Source organism: Protopterus annectens, chromosome 11.part0 (assembly GCF_019279795.1).
Source record: "Protopterus annectens isolate FY-2018-M chromosome 11.part0, PAN1.0, whole genome shotgun sequence".
NCBI classification, from domain to species: domain Eukaryota; kingdom Metazoa; phylum Chordata; order Ceratodontiformes; family Protopteridae; genus Protopterus; species Protopterus annectens.
In genome coordinates, this window is record NC_056745.1 from 1,156,392,550 (window position 1) to 1,156,413,538 (window position 20,989).

General features: G+C 41.0%; 1 protein-coding gene across 1 annotated transcript in view; it reads right to left on the reverse strand.

The window, feature by feature from the left end:
* Positions 1–20,989, reverse strand: part of DNAJC2 (DnaJ heat shock protein family (Hsp40) member C2) — a 1,234,748-nt gene that overhangs the window by 1,127,860 nt on the left and 85,899 nt on the right. The window contains exons 4-5 of the mRNA XM_044088515.1: positions 5,191–5,212; positions 4,610–4,637 (exon numbers count right to left, since the gene is read on the reverse strand). Coding sequence (XP_043944450.1) covers positions 4,610–4,637; positions 5,191–5,212 — 50 coding nt within the window. The remainder of the gene's footprint in view (positions 1–4,609; positions 4,638–5,190; positions 5,213–20,989) is intronic.

A 20,989-nucleotide genomic window follows, 5' to 3' on the forward strand; every position in this document is an offset into this window, starting at 1 on the left:
CCTAAGGTACAAGCTCGAGTCAAAGCCACCAACTCAGCTGCTTGTGCAGAATAAATGTTTGACAATCTTTGTGCCTCCAAAACTTCAGTTTCTGTGGTGACTGCATACCCTACTAGTGTTTTTCCTACAGTGTCCTTCTTTGCTGATCTGTCTACGAATAAAACGAGATCAGAATCTACCAACGGAATATCCGTTAAATCTGGTCGGGGAAGCACTTTGTCATGAATGCTGTCTAAACAAACGTGTGGAGTACCTTCTTCTGGAGTCGGCAAAAGTGTCGCCGGATTAAGAGTAGTACATCTTTCTATGGTCATATGAGGCTGTGTCAGCAGCATTGTCATACATGACAAATGTCGACTAGGAGATAAAAAGGTTATCTTATCTTGCAAAAGTATAGTAGCTACTGAATGTTGAACCTGCAATTGTAATGGGCGAAACAAAACTAATGATGCTGAGGCTTGTACTGCCATGTGGGCTGCCACTACAGCTTGAACACAATGCGGCAATGCCCTTGCAACAGGATCTAATCTGGAGGAGTAGAAAGCTATCGGTCTCTGTTTATCCCCATGTACTTGTACCAGAACCAAAGTCATATATCCTCCCTTACAATCAACCATTTGTATAAACGGCTTAGAATAGTTCGGAAAACCCAAAACAGAGGATCCTGCTATCAATTGCTTAATTCTATTAAATGCCTGTATTGCCTTATTTGTCCACTGTATATTATTCTTAGCTGCCATGGGAGTGTCATAGATTAGTGCGGTCAATGGCCCTACCTCCTCAGCATAGTTAGGGATCCAACTTCTACAAAAATTAGTCACACCTAAAAAGGACATCATCTCCCGCTTAGTTGTGGGCATAGGTGCCTCAAGAATTGCTTGTTTTCTTTTGTTCTCCAATTGTCTACCTGCCTGTGAAATTAAATAACCCAAGTACTTTACTTGTACTTTCCACAATTGTAACTTTTCTTTATTTACCTTATGTCCTTGCTCAGCTAAAAAACTAAGAAGGGCAAGGGTATCCTTTCTACAACTTTCCTGCGTGGGTGAGGCCAACAAAATATCATCTACATACAACAGAACCTGGCTTCCCTCTGGGGGAACAAACTGAGCTAAATTCGCAGCCATTTCTTGTGCAAATATTGTCGGACTCTCACAATAACCCTGTGGCAATCTGGTGTAGGTGTATCTTTTACCTTGATAAGTGAATGCAAACCAAAATCTACTCTCCTTATGTAGTGGTATGGAGAAAAAAGCATTGCTTATATCTATGACAGAAAAATATCTGTGCTGAGGTAGTAAATCATTAAGTAATATTTAGGGGTCAGGGACCACCGGTGCTCTTGGGATCACAGCTGAATTAATTGCTTGTAAATCCTGAACCAACCTCCATGACCCATCCGGTTTCTTTACAGGAAACAACAGAGTATTGCAGGGCGAATCTGGGCATTCAACAAGAATTCCTACCTGTTTTAGTTGCTCAATAACTGGCTTAATTCCTTCCTTTGCTTGTTTGCTTAGCGGGTATTGGTGCTTATGAGGTCTAAAACCTGACTTTGGAGTTATACAAACTTCACCTGCTGTTTTCATCAGTCCTACATCCACTTTACCTTTTGACCATAAATCTACAGGTAAGGCGCTTAACGCACTATCGTCCTCTTGGGTTAGGAGGATTTGTCATACCATTTCTGTTTTGTCAACCCTCAGGTGCACGCTTGGTTGTGCCCAAGTCACCCAATTTAATCTTTGTACCTGGATCTGTTGATCTTTCAATTGACTTTCGGACATTGTGTCCCAATTTGTTACCTTTTTCGCTAAATCTACCCAATATGTCCCCACCGCTTTAGTAATTGAAATATGTGGGCTATAACCTGAGCGATATAAAGAACTCATTTCCTTAGTCAAAGTACAGGTCACTACTGTATTACCTTGCGTATCCCAAAACATATCATTCAAAATTATCCTTGCACGTTTGTGCTTAAAGAATTCTTTTTCAAATTCTTTATCCAGACATGGGGCCTTTCTGTAGAACATTGTACAATGTAAGTGCGCTGCAACCTGCGGTGACCCGCTGCTAGATTTACTTAAAGCTAGGTTGATCAAATCTGTATCAACCCTCCCCGGCCCATTTGAAATCAAGTCCTGGCTATACCAGTAAAACAAGTCTTGTACTCCCCTTGTACCATCAAGCCATCCGCTAACCTTTTCGCCTCAATGCCTTTAGTTGTGGGAATTGCCGCTATTCCAAACAAATGCATCAAATCTCTTCCCAGCAAATTAACTGGACAAACTTTTGATATAATTACCCTACACCTAACAGTTTGGTTTGTTTGCGGATCTGTGAACAATAGAGGACGAGACAGTGGTTCCTTATAAATTTTTCCGTTTGCCACTTTTACAAGGACAAACTCGTCCGTTTCGCAGTTCGGGGGCAGAACTGCTGGACCCAAAAGTGTACGCGATGCACCTGAATCACATAAAAACTCCACTTTCTGTCCCTCAACCAAAAACTCTATCATGGGTTTTTGATCTAGATGCATAGCAATACCCAAATGTGCCAGGTTTATGACTTCACAGTCACAATCCCGCCCTTCCTTCTGAGTGTTCTGACATTCATCGCAGAGAGTGTCTGCCTCATCATCATCACAATCATTCTCACTTTCTTCTTCTCTACAATAATCACAATAATGAATTTGGTGCCTTCCTTTACTATCATATAGTCAAGCGGAGCCCTTGTTCGTAAGCTGTGGGGGATGTTGCCACTCTTCACATTCGGAAGCGAAGTGCCCACGTCTACCGCATTTAAAACATTCTCCACGTTTTAACCTCCCCTCATATTCCTCTGAATGTCCACCCGGTTTATTTAACGTGTCCCATTTCGGGCTCCCACGTTTTTTTACGCCACCACGGCGCCCTTGCCCCCTTTGGTCCTGTACCAAGAATATACCACCATCATCCCCTACTGCTAACACTTGTACTTTCTTTTTCTTTTTTAAATTGAAATGTCGCTCAGCATGCCGTGCATATTCAAACAAAGGTTGCAGTCTACATGTTCTATGATCTACCATATGCTTGGTTATAAAACTACTTATTGGAGCCCTACAACCCTTAAGAAAAGCATTTTTCAATTGCTGTTCATACGGACTATCATTGGTCTGATCCTGCGGAATCATCATTCCACAATGGTTATTGAACACTTCTGTCAATCTTACAATATAGTGATCTACAGATTCATCATCATTTTGGATGCACTGATTTATTACTGTCCAATCTGCTCTTGGACGCCACTTATCAGAAATTCTCTTTAACAGATCAGTGACTCGCGTGTCTAACACCCCAGAATTATGCTTTAATGTTGTGCCGTCATCTGCCTTACACGTACAAGTGCCACAAACTATGTGCCAATCTGGACCCAGGATTTGACACACTACTTGTTCTACTTCTAAACCATTTAGATGATAACTTAAACGCATACCAACTATGTCCTCAGAAAACTTTTGAAAATTAACCTTGGGATGAGGAATACCATCTGTAGCTCGTTTTATATCCTCTCTAGCCCAGGGACGATAAACTAAAATAGTTGGCTCTTGTCCAACATCCCCTGCTTGTGGGTTTGCAACTTGTATTAAGGGAAGAGCTTCTGAGTAGTCAGAAAGTTTAATGGCCCAACGTCCTTGCCCGGCTGGTCCTGACCTTAACTGCATAGGTTGGTCTACCTGTTGCAAAGCAACCTTGGGTACTACGGGAATTTGCGGCTAAATTGGAGGGGTCACAACGCTTCCTTGAGCAGCCAATAACCCACCCTGCTGTACAGATCCCACATCTTCAGACTGATATTGAGGAGGTTCCACCAGTACGGCAGCAGCAATTTCCCCATACGGTGGGGCAGTTGCCTGCCTTTGTACCGCACAAACTGTATGCTCATCCTCCTTATCTAAAAATAAAGCTACTTTTCCACTTGGCACCAGTGATCCCTTTTGATTTATTTTTTTCTTTTTCCTGGCACTGTTTTTCTTTTATAGCTCGTCTATTTGCTTCTTCTAACCATTTTTGTAATTGGGGAAATCCCAATTGTCTTTGCTTTTTAGTTTTAGTTCCCGCATCTCTTTTCAAATCTCTAACCAATTTTGCACAAATATTCTTATTCAGGGTACCATCAAAATCATATTTCAACTTCCACTTTTTCAAAAATTTAACATTATTTTTGTTTAAACCTTTCATATACTTAGCATCAACATTTAAACAGACATCACTCGCACACTTGCAGCAACTCGAACCCATGTTTCCCCTACATTTCTTATTTTAGGACTGTATCAAAGTTATTTTACAGGGCTTATTATAAAACGGGGCTATCTTAACGGGTGATCCTAACAAAATAATCTTAACAAGTAATCCTACCCACCCTTAACTAAAAGTAAAAACCCTTGTCGACAAGGTTAAATTAAATTAAAAGAAAATTTATTTTTCATCCTACCTGAACCAGATGAGACTCCGTTTCCCAGTTTGGTTCAGAAACCGTCCCTCAGATAGAGATCAGAGAGCGGCCGGCCACCTTTCAACGACAAATCAGTCGGAGGGCTTTCAGTCGAGGGAATCTTAAGATGAGAAACCCTCACCTGCACAGGTTTTTCGGTCTCTCTGTCAGTCTGATCCGTATCTTCATAGAGGTTTCCGGCTCGAAGGACCAAAATGTCAGAAGAAAAATTCAAACGAATCGCATCTGCCTCAGGTGATGAAAAAACTTCTTTATTAGCAGCCAACCAGATTACACAGCATGTTGGCCAAGATGATCACCTCTGGTCAACTTGTTTACTGACATCAACTTTTATACTGCAAGCAAAACAACTTTTTGTTACATTTCTGACCGTTGACAGTTGGCTATGAAAAACATATAGGTTATCACAAATCACCTCAAACCAACAGTTAGTACAGAATGTTCAGTTCAACAATGGTAGCTCAAATTTTCCAGGAGACACAGCCTGCTTCAGTAAATTAACTCTTACTCGGCCGCGCGTCCTTATCCCAGGCTTCACCAAGCTATAATCAAATCTCTTTATTCTGAAATGCAGAAAACAATTATTCAGGTTCATAAGCAATGCTGCATTTTGTTCACAGATGAGGCCCATCTTTGATAGGCATATCCCAACAAATAACATGTTCACTTTGCAAGAAGAGGAAAAAGACAAATAACAGTATGTTTTAAAACTTTTTCTCTTAACAAAAACCTATTGTATTTTATTCTTAGATATTTTCTTTTTGCTATTCTGCATAATAATTAGAGAATGAGCAGATAAATTTAGCACAGTCTTTTACAGCTTGGCCTTAACTAGCTTCTATGTTCAAAACATCCTCCTACACTATTTGGACATTATGGAAAGCATAAAATGACTATTACATAAAAAGATATATTTCAATTTCTACTTTAATGTTCTGTTTATAGTTGCACATAGCCTCTCATTTTAAGTCTCTCCTCACTGTATTTTATCAGTTACCTTCTTTTCAATTTACACTTGCTCAGGTTGGGTTTGAATAGGCTCCTTGGAACCAGATCACCTATCAAGGTTAACAAACAATCCAGTGGGAATGAAGCAGAAAGTCCAGCCAGTCAGCTGGCACTTGCAACATAAGAAAATGGGTACAACTCAGCCAGTATTCACAGGAATAAACAAAATGAGAACACAGTTGGAAATCACCGGTATACCAGCATGGCTGCAACATCCGAGATATGCAACTACATCAAAGTGAAGCCTTTAAGCAGGTACAGGTCAGACTGGCATAAAACAGAGACTAAATACAAGATGTGTACAGCTAACAAAAAGTAAATGTCTGGCACACAAATTAACCAATCTCTACAAGTACACAGCAGACAGGCATAGCATATCCAGCCCATCTATGCAATAGAAATAAGCCAAACACACATGCCTCATGAAGATAAGCCTGTACAACAAGGGACAATTTGATGTGAACATACTGTAAAAGTACCAGTTAAACACAAACATATAATGGAATAGAGTTAAGCTGCTGGTGTATACAAAGTTTAAAAAAAAAAATAGAGTGACACATGGTTTAGCCAAAAATGGTCCAGGCAAATATCTGCCTCATGTATGGTGAGTACTATCTACTATGCAAACAAAAATATAAAATTTCAAGATAACAAGACATTCATGGCAGATGTTCATTGTGTACTTTGGCATAACTACATATACCCACTGCACAGAAAGAAGACATAGGGGGTATGATGTGCTCAGTTCTTTATAAGGGAAAGACAGAGAGAAATTCAGCTCCCAAAGTAATGGCAAAAAGATACACCTAGTACAGGCAAGCACATACAGACATGATAGTGGATTTGACAAATCAGATATTTGTGAAGTCACACGGCATCAAACTCAATAAAACCTTGTTTGACAGTGGCATTGACAAAAAGGCAGGAGTTTGAGCTGGATGTGGCAGAGTTAAAGATGTTAAGATTTGCACTGGGTGTGATGAGGTTGGACAGGATTAGGAATAAGTATATTAGAGGGTCAGCCCAGGTTGGAAGGTTTGGAGACAAAGCCAGAGAGGCAAGATCAAGTTGGTTTGGACATGTGCTGAGGAGGGATGCTGAGTACATTGGGAAAAATATGCTAAGGATGAAGCTACCAGGTAACAGGAAAAGAGGAAGGCCTAAGATAAGGTTTATGGATGTGGTAAGAGAGGACATGCAGGTGTTTGGTGTGGCAGAGCAAGATGCAGAAGATAGGAAGAAATGGAAACAGGTGATCCACTGTGGCGACCCCCAACAGGAACAGCCGAAAGAAGATGATGAACCTCAATAAATGCTCTTAGATTACCTCTGAAAACCAGTGCTGTACATTGTAGTCTACTGCATACATATTAAGACATAAGAAAATAAACACACAACAAAAATGCAAACAAATGTATCCGATTCATTTAAAGCATAAATGCAGAATTGTGATCAGGTAGTAAACACAAAGCAGGTAATGGAGACGTGCATGTACTACACCACAATTCATAAATGTGATGCAAACAATGAGACAATGCAGATAGTACAAATCAAGGCTATACTCGCAGTGCTGTGCTACCTTAAATTCCAGCAGAGTTCTGGCAAATCTGTATACACGTTTCTATATTCTCAAAATAAACAGCCTTTTCTCCTTCTCACTGAAATATTCAAATCCTCTGGTCCTTCCATAACCTAATACTGTCTCCTCTTTTTAACCTAATTTCCTCACCCCCTACAAGTTTCCCAATATACTTTAAGACTGAAGTAAGCTTCACTGTTGTTTCATAGTAATTTCATTTTTTCTTATTATTATATTGTAAATCAACAATTCTGCCAATTTTCGCATGCTTTAAACATTGTTTTATAACCTTTTTCACTTCCTCAGTTCTTTGGGCCGAATATGAAACACATCCATTTGGATCAATGTTATATCCCAGTTAACAAATTTTAATAAGCAAATAAGGAGAAAATACCAACAAAAAGCAAATGCCACTAGTATGACTGGTCATTAAACATTAACAAATTCAGACAGGCAGTAGACAGAACGGACTCAAACACATTACTGTTAGTACAAACATGTATGGCAGATGTCATAACCACAGATAGAACATAACATAAGCTTTCTTGAGTACATTACTTATGAAATTAATCATCCGCAATCGAACTCTTGCATTTGAAATACTACTGCAACAATGTTGCAATAACGTAACCTTACTGATGACGCAAACACACCTCTGTCAATAAGAAACATACTAAGCTGAGAAGCAAGTACAATTAAATGAGAATGATTGCCTTCAGTAACTCTACAAGTGAGCAAAGGCTATGGCAACACTGGAATACAATTAAGGAACAAGCCACTTTATCAGCCAGTCAGTTAAACGGTATAAGAAGGTGCCACACTATACAGACAGTCAAAAGCTGATTTTTCTAGTTCACGTTAACTTACAGCATACAAATAAAAAAAAAAAAAAACCTGTGCAGTGGCTATTACAATAAAACCATGGAGCAGCTAACCCTGTCTGGAGAGCATCAAGTTATACTTGGGGGTGGGCACAGACCTACTGCCAAAAAGTACAGTTTTGTACCTACCATAAATGTAGATGTCCGAACAGGATAGCATCTGCAGTCCTTACAAATGGGTTGTCCTGTCGTCAGGCAGCCCCTCGGTCGGCCGGATTCCAAAGTCTGGGTCCGGCCTCGGCTGGTGTCGCACTTCACCCGACGTCATAGCTGCAGTTCTTCGGGTATAAAGGCATCAGCCGATGCCATTTTCCTCAGTGTTTCTTGCCCCAGATGCCAGTTGCCCTCTTGGATAGCTAAATTTTTGGATAAATGCCAATGTTTCCAAATAGTAGAAGGCAAACAAAAAATAATCATGTATGTACATATATACAAACAAATACACCATAAGAGATCCCCCCCCAGCTAGCTATTAGGTGGGCAAATACCCTAGGAGTACCACAGAGGGGAAGGAGGGTGGGTAATCCTGACTGCAGATGCTATCCTGTTCGGACATCTACATTTATGGTAGGTACAAAACTGTACTATGTCCTTCAAGGATGCATCTGCAGTCCTAAATGGGTAGAATACCATAGCCAAACTAGGGGAGGAGGAAGAAGAAATTATGGTGTAGTTAGGATCCCTTGCAAAACAGCAGTGGCAAACCCTGCTCGGGATCTAGAGTATAATGGTAAGTTATAATGCTTGGCAAATGTATGCACGGAGGTCCAAGTAGCAGCCTCTATAATGTCCTTGGTAGCCACTCCTCGTAAGAAAGCTGTGGTAGTGGCTGTAGCCCTTGTAGAATGAGGCCTTATGTTCTGTGGAATTTGCTTTCCATGGTAGGAGTAACAGAATCTAATGCAATTTCCTATCCACTTGGAGATTGTCTGTTTGGAAATTGCTTTTCCTTCCCTTCCTGTTGCATATGCTACCAGAAGCTGGTCAGATTTTCTATTGCCCTTGGTTCTGTCCAGGTAGTAGCGTAACTGTCTATGTACATCCAAGGTATGCAGCAGTCTTTCCCCCCTGTTCTGTGGATTGGGAAAGAAGGTAGGTAGGTGGATTGCCTGGTTTAAAGACACTCTGGATACCACCTTAGGCATAAATGTAGGATTAGTTCTCATGGACACACTATCTTGATGGAAGATTAGGAAGGGTTGTACTGCCATTAAAGCCTGTAGTTCCGAAACCCTTCTTGCTGAGGTAATTGCCAGCAGGAAAGCAGTTTTCCAGGATAGGTGTTGAAGATCTGCTGTTGCTGCTGGTTGAAAGGGAAGTGTCAATTTTTCTAGTACAAAGTTCAAGTCCCATGCTGGTAATGGCGGTTTCCTAGGAGGTTTTACATTCTTAATTCCTCTCAGAAACTGCCTGAGTAGAGGATGCGAAAAGACAGGTGGATCGAAGCTGTATTCTGCAGAAATAGCTGATGCATGTATTTTGATGGAGGAATAGGACAGGCCTGTATGGAAAAGCTCTGCCAAATACTCCAGGATGTTGGCAATGTCTACCTTTGACACATCTTTGCCCCTGTCGGTACTCCAAATGAGAAACCTTTTCCATTTTCCTGCATAGTTCCTTCTTGTTGAGGGTCTGCGGGCCTCAAGGATAATGTCTTTAACCCTTTGGGATAAATCTGGGTTAGTTGCTCTTATGTAATGTTCCAGGCAGTCAGTTGCAGAGTTTTCAGGTTTGGATGCAGGATGTTGTAGTTGCTCTGAGTTAACATCAAGGGAATTAGGGGTAGTGTCCACATTCTCCCCCGAGACATGCTCCTTAGTAATGGGTACCAATGTTGTCTTGGCCAGTCTGGAGCTATCAGAATTATCCTTGGACGTTCCTCTTTGATTTTCAATAGCACCTTGTGCATCAAAGGAAGAGGTGGGAATGCATATGCTGTCAGGCCTTTCCAACTGAAGGATAGAGAGTCCACCTTCCAAGCAAGTGGGTGGTATGTCCTTGTGCAGAATTTCTTGAGCTGGTGATTGAGGGGGGATGCGAATAGGTCTATTTGTGGCAGTCCCCATTTCTTTGTGATGGCCTTGAAGATGTCCGGGTGTAGCATCCATTCGTGAGCATCCGAGGTAGTTCTGCTTAATATGTCTGCTAGGATGTTTTCTTTTCCCGGTACAAAAATTGCTTGCAACTGAATGTTGTAACTCAGAGCCATATTCCATAGGTCCAGGGCCATTCGGCATAGAGGGTATGAATGAGTGCCTCCCTGTTTGTTGATGTACCACATGACTGTGGTGTTGTCTGTCCTTATCATCAACTGGCCTTCTTGGAGGAATGGTCTGAAATTCTGGATTGCTAGTTGTACTGCCAGCATTTCTTTTTGATTTATGTGCAGGTGCAGCTGCTCTGGAGTCCATAAGCCTTGTATGCACTTGTCCAGCATGTGGGCCCCAACCGAGGTCTGAGGCGTCCGTTGTGATGGTTTGGCTTGGTTGAATGCTGTGGAAGGGCAAACCTGGGTTTGACTGGCATGCCTGAGCCCACCATAGGAACTCTTGTTTCAGGCATGGAATTAGTGGTATTTCGGTTTCTAAGCTGTGCCTGTGTTGAGACCATAAATTCTTTAGGTACCACTGTAGCTTTCTCATATGCAGTCTGGCATGGGGGACCAGGATTATGCAGGATGCCATGAAGCCCAAGGCCTGCAGTACTTTCCTTGCTGTTAGTTTGTTCTGCTTTGTTAATGCCAAAAAGTAGAGAGGAAGTTGTTCTTGCTTTTCTGCAGTTAGGAATGCCATCTGTTTTACTGTGTCCAATTCTGCACCTAAGAAGGTTATTGTTTGGGATGGCATCAGTCTTGACTTTTTTATATTGACTGTGTATCCCAGGGCCTGTAGTAAGCAAATGACTCTTTGTAAGTCTTCTGTTAGCTTGTTTTTGTTGTCCGCTTGTATCAGGCAGTCGTCCAGGTATGGATAAATTTGGATTCCCTGAAGCCTGCAGTGAGCGATTACTGATGCCAGGCATTTCGTGAACACTCTGGGTGCAGTAGATAAGCCAAAGGGCAATGCTGAGAATTGATAATGCTCTGATCCTGCAAGAAATCTGAGGTATCTTCTGCAATGTGGTCGTATGGGGACGTGCAGGTATGCCTCCTTGAAATCTAGAGTTACCAGCCAATACTCCTTGCCCAGCATGGGAAGAAGTTGCTGTAGGGTCAGCATTTTGAATTTTGGAACGATGATGAATGTGTTTAAAGCGGACAGGTCGAGAATAGGCCTCCAATTTTTTTTCTTTTCTTGGTACCAGGAAGAGTCTGGAGTAAAATCCCTTGCCTTGTTCCATAGGTGGTACCCTTTCCACAGCTCTCATCCTTGCTAATTGAGCTATTTGTTTTAGAGCTTCTGTCTTTTGATTTGGTGGTAGGTTTGGCATTCCTCTTTTTCCGGGTAAAGTGTGGAAATGAAACCTGTAGCCTTGGTCTATAGTCTGCAAAATCCACTTGTCTCTTGTGATATAGTGCCAGTTTTTTGAAAATAGTGCTAACTTTCCGCCTAAGGGTGCTGCTATTTGTTCCATGGTAGGCGGTGTCAAAGCCAAGTCACTGTGATTGTCCTGTTGCAGTGGTAGTGGTTGTGTCTGTGCCTCGTTGGTTGTTACCTTGCCACTGGCGTCCCCTGTAGGCACCTCCTCTGGATTGATTTCTGCCTCTTGAACGCCTATTCCTGCCTCTCTGAGTTTTTGAGGAGTCTGGAAAGGACCAATTTTTGGAAGGCCAGTTCCTGCTAAACCTTGGAGGCTGAACCTGTAAGAAATCTTTTACTGTTTGTACAGATTTTGCCTTCTCTTCCATTTTCTTCAGTACCTGTTGGGCAGGAGAACCAAATAAACTGACCTTATCCATAGGAGCATCTAATAGCTTTGCTTTAACATGATCCGGCAAGACCTGCTCTTTCAACCATGCATGCCTTCTTATAACTGTGCCAGTCATGGCTGATCTAAATGAAGCCTCCAGTGCATCATAGCCACATTTTAAGGAATGGTTACTAACCTGCTGAATGTTATTCACCATTTCTAGAACATATTTCTTATCTAAAGAATCATCCGAGGACAGTTTCTTAGTTAACTGATCAAGCATAAACTCTTGGTATTGGATCATATGAAACTGACAGTTCAATGCTCTAGCTGAGAGAGTAGCAGAGGTGTATACTTTTTTACCCCATCTCTCTAAGGACCTGGATTCCCTTTCAGAAGGGAGAGGGTTTTAGCTGAGGTCGAGCTACTGCCTTAGGCCCCTGGGAGATAGTCTCAGGATCTGCGAAAGGAGCCTTGTATAAATGGTGATGAGTGTCCGGGACCCTGTAGAACCTATCGGGCTTAGCAGGGGCTGGAGGTAAAGTATCAGGAGCAGTGCAAGCATCATTGAATGCATCATCCACAACAGGAAGAACTGGAGGTATAGCTAAAGGCCTATGTTGCGGTAAGTGTAAAAGGTCCTAAGCCTTTTCCTTGAATCTGAGAAATCTTGCCCTGCCATTGGAATTGCTCTCTCATGGCATGTAAAGTTTCCCCAAAGAAAATTCCTCTGGTGGAGAAGCAGAAGGAATCGATTCTTCAGCATCTGAATCTTCATAAGTAGAAAAAGGAGCCTCTGGATGGTCTGTATTGTCTGTATCATCAGAAGAGTCATCTGAGGACACTGGCTCAGGGGGCTCTGCTCTAGGTCTCTTTTCTGGAGGTTGAGAGGCCCTGTCTGGGTGAGATTGGGATCCCCTTATTAAAGAGATGAGATCCTCTGCCAGAGTAAGCATCTGGGAACTGGAACTGGGCCTGTGAGAGGGGGGCTTAACAGGCACAGACTTAGAAGTTTTGGCTGCTTTAGCCCTGGCAAAGGCCTTTATAGACATGGCTGCAGGAGGCCTAGCAGCACCACGTGCTGGGGTAGAAACATCCAAAGGGATGGTGTCCGATAAGTCTTGTGAAACCACAGTAGTAGGTAAAACTTCAGAGGCCGATTCAACTAGGGTAGAGGGGGCCTCGGTAGTAGTCATGGATTCGGCTGAAGATTGAACCGTTTGCTCGGTTTCGGCCGAAACCGAGACACTCGCGGTTTGCTTAACCATGGTTTCGGCCGAAACCGCGGACCGTGAGTGTCGGTCCTTTTCTTTGCGTTTAACAATTTGAGTAGTCGGAGGATCTGACGGCATTATGTACGCAAAATCTGAGCCGAAAAAATGTTCAGCAGACTCCGACCGACGTCTAAGCGTTCGTTGGTTGAAAGAAGCACAGGCTAAACAAGCTGCTACGTCGTGGTCTGGGCCTAAACAAGGTAAGCAGTAAGAGTGGAAATCTTTATGAGGTATTTGTTTCCCACAAGTTAAACAGTTATTCACTTTTTCTGACATCGGCTGAGGCAAGAAAGAGTCCCCAACGGGGTACTTAGCTTTTAGAAGTCTTCGAAGTAGTATTCGGTAGTAGTAATCTCTGGATCTGACCGACCTGCACTTGCGAACAGCTTCTGCTTCGGGCGCCACGCGGCAAGAAAGACTGAGGAAAATGGCGTCGGCTGATGCCTTTATACCCGAAGAACTGCAGCTATGACGTCGGGTGAAGTGCGACACCAGCCGAGGCCGGACCCAGACTTTGGAATCCGGCCGACCGAGGGGCTGCCTGACGACAGGACAACCCATTTGTAAGGACTGCAGATGCATCCTTGAAGGACATCAGGGCCTAATACGACTGTACTCCCTGCCACCAGAAGCTTACCCTTACCCACATATATTTAGGCAAGTTAAAGTACAATTCAGCTAGGCAGTACCAATATTTTAATTCAGTCTTCGACCAGAACAGTTACAACTTCTTACACACTCTACTCAAACCATGGGATGACATGAATCTGAAATGCAGACATTGTAAATATGAAACCATCTATTTGTAACCATCACTGAAATGGAAGACTGTCTGGTCAGCAAGTTGCCTTCATCAGCGCCTTAACGGATTTTACCCAGTGCGGCACGATACCCCACCCTGGCCTAGAGCACAGAGACAAGTGGACTAAAAAGCAGCCACAGGAGAAAAAATACAATATCACCCAGTAATACTCAATCCAAGTCACATGCAGTACACATTATGGATTTTGTCAGCAGGTGAAGAGGGGGTGGCAAAGTTCAAATCCACCTGTCTGTCTTTCACTACTGCCTTCTTCTACCAAACTTTGATTCCAGCTGTTTTTAACAGCCTTGCAGTTGCATTCTGCAATTATAGTTATGCATGAGCTAGAGGGGATTCAAACAACCACAACCCACAACAACATTCCTTGCAACACCATCTTAGAAAACAAGTGCACTCAAAATGCCCATTTCCTCCCAGCTACCTCCTAGTCAGAACAAAAGGCGATAGGACTGACTATGCCATCATGGGGCGCCAGTGTCACCCAAAAAAAAAAAACCACACACACAAACACACACACAGATGCGACCAATCAAAAAAGTAGTTTTCCCTTCAATCAAAAAATAAACTTATCTATAATGCAAACAACAATCCTTATTAAAACTCTTAACGGGCTCCTTCACAAGGAGTCTAAAGATATATTTACACTTCTCTAACAATAGCGGAGAAACAGAGCACGCAGGCATCATGGCAAATGTTCCCCAAGGTCCCTGCCTGCGGAGGCCAGTCGTCAGTGACTTTATCTATTAGTACAAAGGAGCACTCACATCCCTCTCCCTCCCCTTTTTCCCCCCATCAACTACTTTTGCAGCTTGTCAGCTCAAGCAAAGCCAAGCACAAGGCACTCGCTTACTCCCCTTTAAAGAAAGAAAAAAGTTCCCCTTTTCTGCAGCATCTTTTGCACTTGGGGTCACCCCGAACCCACCGGGGACCTCCATACCCCCAGGGGTGTCCCCGCTAAGAATTCTCTCAAGAAACTATCCCGGAGCCATAAAGAAAAGGGGAAACCATGTACTCACAGCAGCACTAGAAGAAAATAACTTTTCCGTAGCAGAACAACAGGTTCAACATATAAGAAAATGATTTATCATATATATATATATATATATATATATATATATATATATATAAATAATCTTCAGAAATTATACAGTTCTTTATAGCTTCTTAAACTGGACTCCATGAGTCATGGTTGTAGCCAGACACATCCAGTTTCTACGCATAACATATTCCTGCTCAGCCCACCTGGGATAAAAAGGCAAATCACTGAAAATGTTGCTTCATTAGTTAATAAATGCATGTAACATTTTCAATTAATCACGCAAACTGTTGAATACACCATTTTAAATTAGCACTCCTTGCTGAGAGCATACGTGCTTGTTGTAGGCAGCATTAATTTAGACCGTCTTGGATATAATATGCCCCGAAAAAACCTCAGTATTTCCAAATGAAAAGCATAAAATATACACTGTAGAGTCCAACCAGTTTACCTGGCTACATTACACACATGCATTTAATATACAGGCATCGCTTATAAAAACTTATCTTGGATAAGCTTTACAGAGGACAAAGTAGGTATGCCGTCTTTGGATAGCACCGGGGCTAATGAAGTCACTGTTGCAGAGTCCCGAAACTGAGGAAAAAATAGTGCAATTCTCTAGCGATAGCAACGAGTTGTGAAAAATCGCTCTTCCAAATTAATAGCGTTATATTACTATCCCCTTGCTGCGTATATGTTGTACGGTACCTTGGATGAAAGGGAATTTTCCCAGACAGAGCAACTTTGGACTTAGCATTCCCTCTCACAGAGTAACTTCGGACTAACATTCCTCTTTCGTTTATATCACTAATCTTTAGTTAAGTTAGCTAGGCATGCATTTGTAAATCCAAATATTCTACACATGCACACAGTCACAGTCTGACACCTGTGTATTCAGGCCATAAACGTATGGACCGCACCTGATGGTCTTTATTCATGCGTTTCGCCCCGTTCCAAAACCTACATTCGGGCATCATATGCACTCCCAGGGTTGCGATGAACAGCCCACCCCAATATCATTGCGTTCACCTCGGGAAATCAAGTATTTGCATGTTCTCATTTTAATATTGCAGTAAGCTAACATAGCTGCCCTCAAAATACATTTTTAACAAAAAGAAGTATGAAACTATGACGTTTGATATTATTGACTGGTTGCAATCCTCAGTAATCAAGGCAGGGCAAAAACATGACAAAAATCAAGGACGTTCTGCAAAAACAGGAACAGTTCAAAGGAATGGGACTGCTGACAATCTCTGTGCAATGAATGCTCAGATAGAATAAAGTTCTACTGACGTTTATGTCCAAGTTTGAGGTAGGAGCAAAATACGCTGTGTCTGCATATTTATAATGTCAGTGGCGAACTGGTGATTATTAAACACATACAAGTAAACACATGTGCGTGTTAAGCACACTTTAGGTCTGTTTGTGCAGTGTTTGTTCAACCAGCTATTGCCTTATCTATAAACAAAACAGCAGCAGGAACATTTGAGTGCAGAAATATACAATTCTCAGAAACTTCAATGAGTCATCCAGCCAATGTACACGGAATAAGCAAACATTATGGCACCAGACTAAACATGTAATCGGCTCATCTATCACAGAATTGAATTCCTCACGGACTTCTACATAGAAGATGCAAATTAATTTTGTACTACACTACATTATAAGACTATTGATGCTAAAGCCTCTGCATATCCATTTGTGACATATTTTTACCTGGGGAAGCTGAACCGGGAAGTCCTTCAGAGAAGCTAAACCGGGAAGTCCTTGAGCGAAGCTACAGTGGGATACTCCTTGCAGCACTGGCAATCTGTGCAAACCGTGAGTTCCCCAAAAATAGAGGGATCCAGTAGCAGGTCAAATCTCCAAGTATTTGCAGAAAGAAAGGAAATACCTGCTGCTGGTCCCTCTATTTATTTGGGTAAAACAAAAGAAGATAATGTTAGGGGTGGATGTGTGATGCAAGTGGCGGCTTGGATTGCAAGAATCCAATTGGCTGCCACCACTTGCCGTTAAAGAACTTTTAAACCAAATTTTCTAAAAGAAGTTTAATGTGAACTTAATGTTAAAACATGCTGAATTGTAACTATATAAAAGTAATTTACACATTCAGTTAAGTAATTTACACATTCAGTTACGATTTCAGTGTGTTTTACATTAAAGTCACCTACAAATCTGTAGTTCAGTTACTCGCGCTTGTGGAAGGCACTCGGGGGGGGGGTAACAGCTTCAAATTAGTATCTTCTCATGGCGCGCGCTCAGTGTTAAGCACAGAGGTGCCATGAGAAGGTACTGGGAGTTAATGAGATAAGCAATATATAACCAATATAAACTAAAGTAAGTACAGTAAAGTTGTTCTGACCGCACAAGTTCTGCAAGCCAGACAAAAGCTGCAATTCCTTTATGTCATGCGCTCACTATCGCTCACAGTTGCACTTCCTTTTTTAAGAGTAAAGATCAATAAATCAAAAACCAAGGTAGGATTGTTTAGGTATGCTCAGGATTTTCCTCTCTGCAGTCTGTGTGAATTTATATCTGTCGAGGCCCCTTGGGGTGGCTACAGCTTGCCTGTCTGAAACCTATCCCTTTCTAACAACCAACACTGAAATTAAAGGTAAAACAACAATATATGAATCAAAGTAAATATTAACAAGCAACCTCTTCCTACCTACAAACAGTGATAACAAATAAAATATAAACTGGTAAGAGAAGTTTTATTTGAATTAACTCCACAGTAAATCACAAACCAAGGTAGGATTGTTTAGATATGCTCCTGGAAGAACCCCTTACTTAATTTCCATTCATTTAGATCTTGTCCTGCTTCATTGGCAATTCGTCAATTTGAAAATGTGTTATATAGACAAATCGAATTTGAATATGAAAAATTCAGAAAAGATGCAGAAAAGTATAACCTGAGTAAAAATGAATGGTTAGCTTTAAACAAATTACGGGGTGCTAATGATAATTATGTATATACTCAAGCTGACAAAGGTGGTAAGAGTGATTTTATCTAGATCCAGATACAACATTATTGCTATTAAGGGACACATCAGTTTATACTAGGGTAACAGGTGATGTTATTCCTGCATTTTATTGTTGGGTTATTAGAACTTTTGGAAAAAGGTGAGAGACTGGGATTTTTCTCCCCCATGGATGTCAAGAAATCACATGTGAAGAACCCCAGGGATGCAATATTTTTTATCATTCCTAAGCTTCATAAATGTTTAAACAACCCACTGGGCAGACCAATAGTATCAGGAAGGGAGTAATTTTTGCAGAATGCGAGTATTTTTTTTGATCATCAGTTGAAAGTGTACTTGCCTAAACTTGCATCCCATATCAGAAATGGCAAGGATTTCTGTGACCTGGTGAGGGGAATGAAATGGAATGCAGAGTTTTACTGGGCAAATGTAGTTGTTAAAGCCCTTTATACTAGAATTAGAAATATCTGGGATTTGGAAGCAGTTGGGAAAATGATGCAGGAGGGCCCACGCACTGCTTATTTGTTGCAGTTGTTAGAATATTCACTCATAATTGTTTTAAGTTTAATAAGCAATATTTTTTACAAAAGGAAGGCACTTTGATGGGAGCTTCATATGCCCCTTCGTATGCTATTTTCATGAATCATTTTAAGAATTTGTTTATAATACTGAATTTTTTGCACATCATGTTAAGAGGTATACAGATGATTTGATTTTCATTTGCAGGGGTAACATAACACAATTTCAGAGTTTTATGGATATTTTGAACAGCAATAGGTTTGGCTTGCAATTTACATTTAAAACTGATGTGGAGAGGATCCAATTTCTTGATTTGGAATTTTTGTGACAGAAAATCAAGAAGTGTCCTTTAGGCCCTTTAGTAAAGGGATTGCTGTCAATATATATATATTTTTTTTATCAGCTGACAGCATGCATCCCCCTCATTTGTTGGCTTCATTTCCTTATGGGGAATACAATCACATTTTCAATAATACTTGTGACAAATGTACCTTGGATGAGGAATTTCAGAAAGTCAGACATAAGCTTTTGGAGAGAGGATATGTTCCAGCTGTTCTTGATAGGGCTGAAAAAAGATTTGGGAACTTGGTGACAACAGCATATACTTCTTTTAACAATACACGGGGTAGACCGAGGTTAGGAGTAACCAGCACAGTCAGATCAGATAGGGAGGTCAGGATATTTTTTTGTTTCTAAATATTCTCCCTTTTCTAATATTTTGAGGGAAATTGTTGAGAGGTTTTAGCCTATGGTATGTGATGATCCAACTAGTTTCTCAAAAGAATAACATTTTCATACAGTAGGTTTTTAAAACTAAAGGAGTTATTAAATTTGAAGAAAGTTGTTGGAGAGCACACCCAAACGGGCTGTTATTCTTGTGGAAGGTGTAAAGTTTGTGATAGAGTAAGAAATTTGGATGGGGGCAGCATTAATGGCAGAAAGTAAAAGGCTATGAATATCTTTAATTGTCGATCTTGTGGGGTTGTATACATCACTGGTTGTGGGTGTACACCACAAAGTGATACATAGCTCAGACCAAGAGAATGACAAAGAGTCGTATTATGGAACACTTGGGCGATATCGGACAGGGTAGAATAGAAAATCCTGTGGCAAATCATTTCCACACAGCTCATGGTGGTTCAGATGCCAGTTTATTTTTTAGTATTTTGGCAAAATCTCTTTGCAAACAGGGAGAGGAATTTTTGATCAATTTATTAAAATAAAAAACAAAACTGATTATCAATTTTGGAACTTTATATCCCAAGGGTTTAAATCTGGAATTCAATACTATTTTTTCTTAATACAAGGGTTGTATAAGAATAAGTTGAAGTTATTTTCTTATAATTATTTTTAACAAGAGATGGCAGTGCAATACTGCAGAGTATGAATTTATGTTTAGATTATTATATATATATTTTAATATGATGTTATGCTCTTGGGTGCCAAAGACAAATAATTATTCACATATTTTATGTGTTGGGTGGTACATGCAGCTTTGCTCATGAAGGGTTAAGCTTTGGAGTTTTCCACTTAATTGGTTGATGGCATTTGGAAATGAGGAAATGATGTAATAATTAATTAAATCTTCAAATTTGTATACACGATGTTTCTATATGGTGTGAGAATTATTCCATTGGAAGGCTTTTGAGCAGAGGTACCAGGAAGCACCATTAAATGCTTTGGACACTACTTGTGTGATTGCTACATTTTATTTCCAGCCTCAGTGGCTCTAGCTTTTTGTTGTTTTTTTGGGTTTATGCAGTGTATTTTTGCTTGTCCTGCTTCTGCTCAGCTTGTTAGCCACTATATTTTGTTCTGACAGAAGGCAAGATATATTTGGGGGATTAAGGAATGTTGTAGAGCTATCACTCAAGTGATCACAGAAAACCTGCACAAAGGATATGACAAGGTGACCCCCAATTTATGTACCACAGCACTGTGCTTTTGTCTGTAATCTTCTGAAGAGGTCCTGAGGACCATAGATGATAAAAGATTTTAATGCATACATCACATCCAACATAGGTTCATAGGTAGGTACCAGGCTATTGGACCAAGGGCCTATGTAAGCCTAGCCAACAAGGTTCCCTGGCTTACACCACCCAAGAAAGTTATTTGACATTTATTTGCATTGGTCTGTCTGAAGAGGTTCAAAGGCCTTGTACCCTTAACAACACAGAAACTGCTTCCAAAGCAAAATCAGAGGTATCTGTAGTTACAGACTGCTTTGGGAATGGAGAAATGGGAAGACCTGGATTTAGAGCCATTTGCTGTCTCAATCAGGGCAGTTCCTTTTTGACAAAAGTCAAAAATTGGAACAGGCAATTCCAGTGAAAGAAGATGCTGGATGCAAGTGTATTTTTACAAACCAATTAATTTTTCTCATGTGCAACCTGGTGAAAAAGATTTATGAGAATTATAGAAGCCCATAATCCTAGAATCCTGAGATATTTCCTTGCAGAAAGTAGCAGACTGACTGAAGTGGTTTAGGAAAGCTTCCAGATAAAAATCAACCTATTGCTGTGCAAGAAACACTTTCTGCTGACAG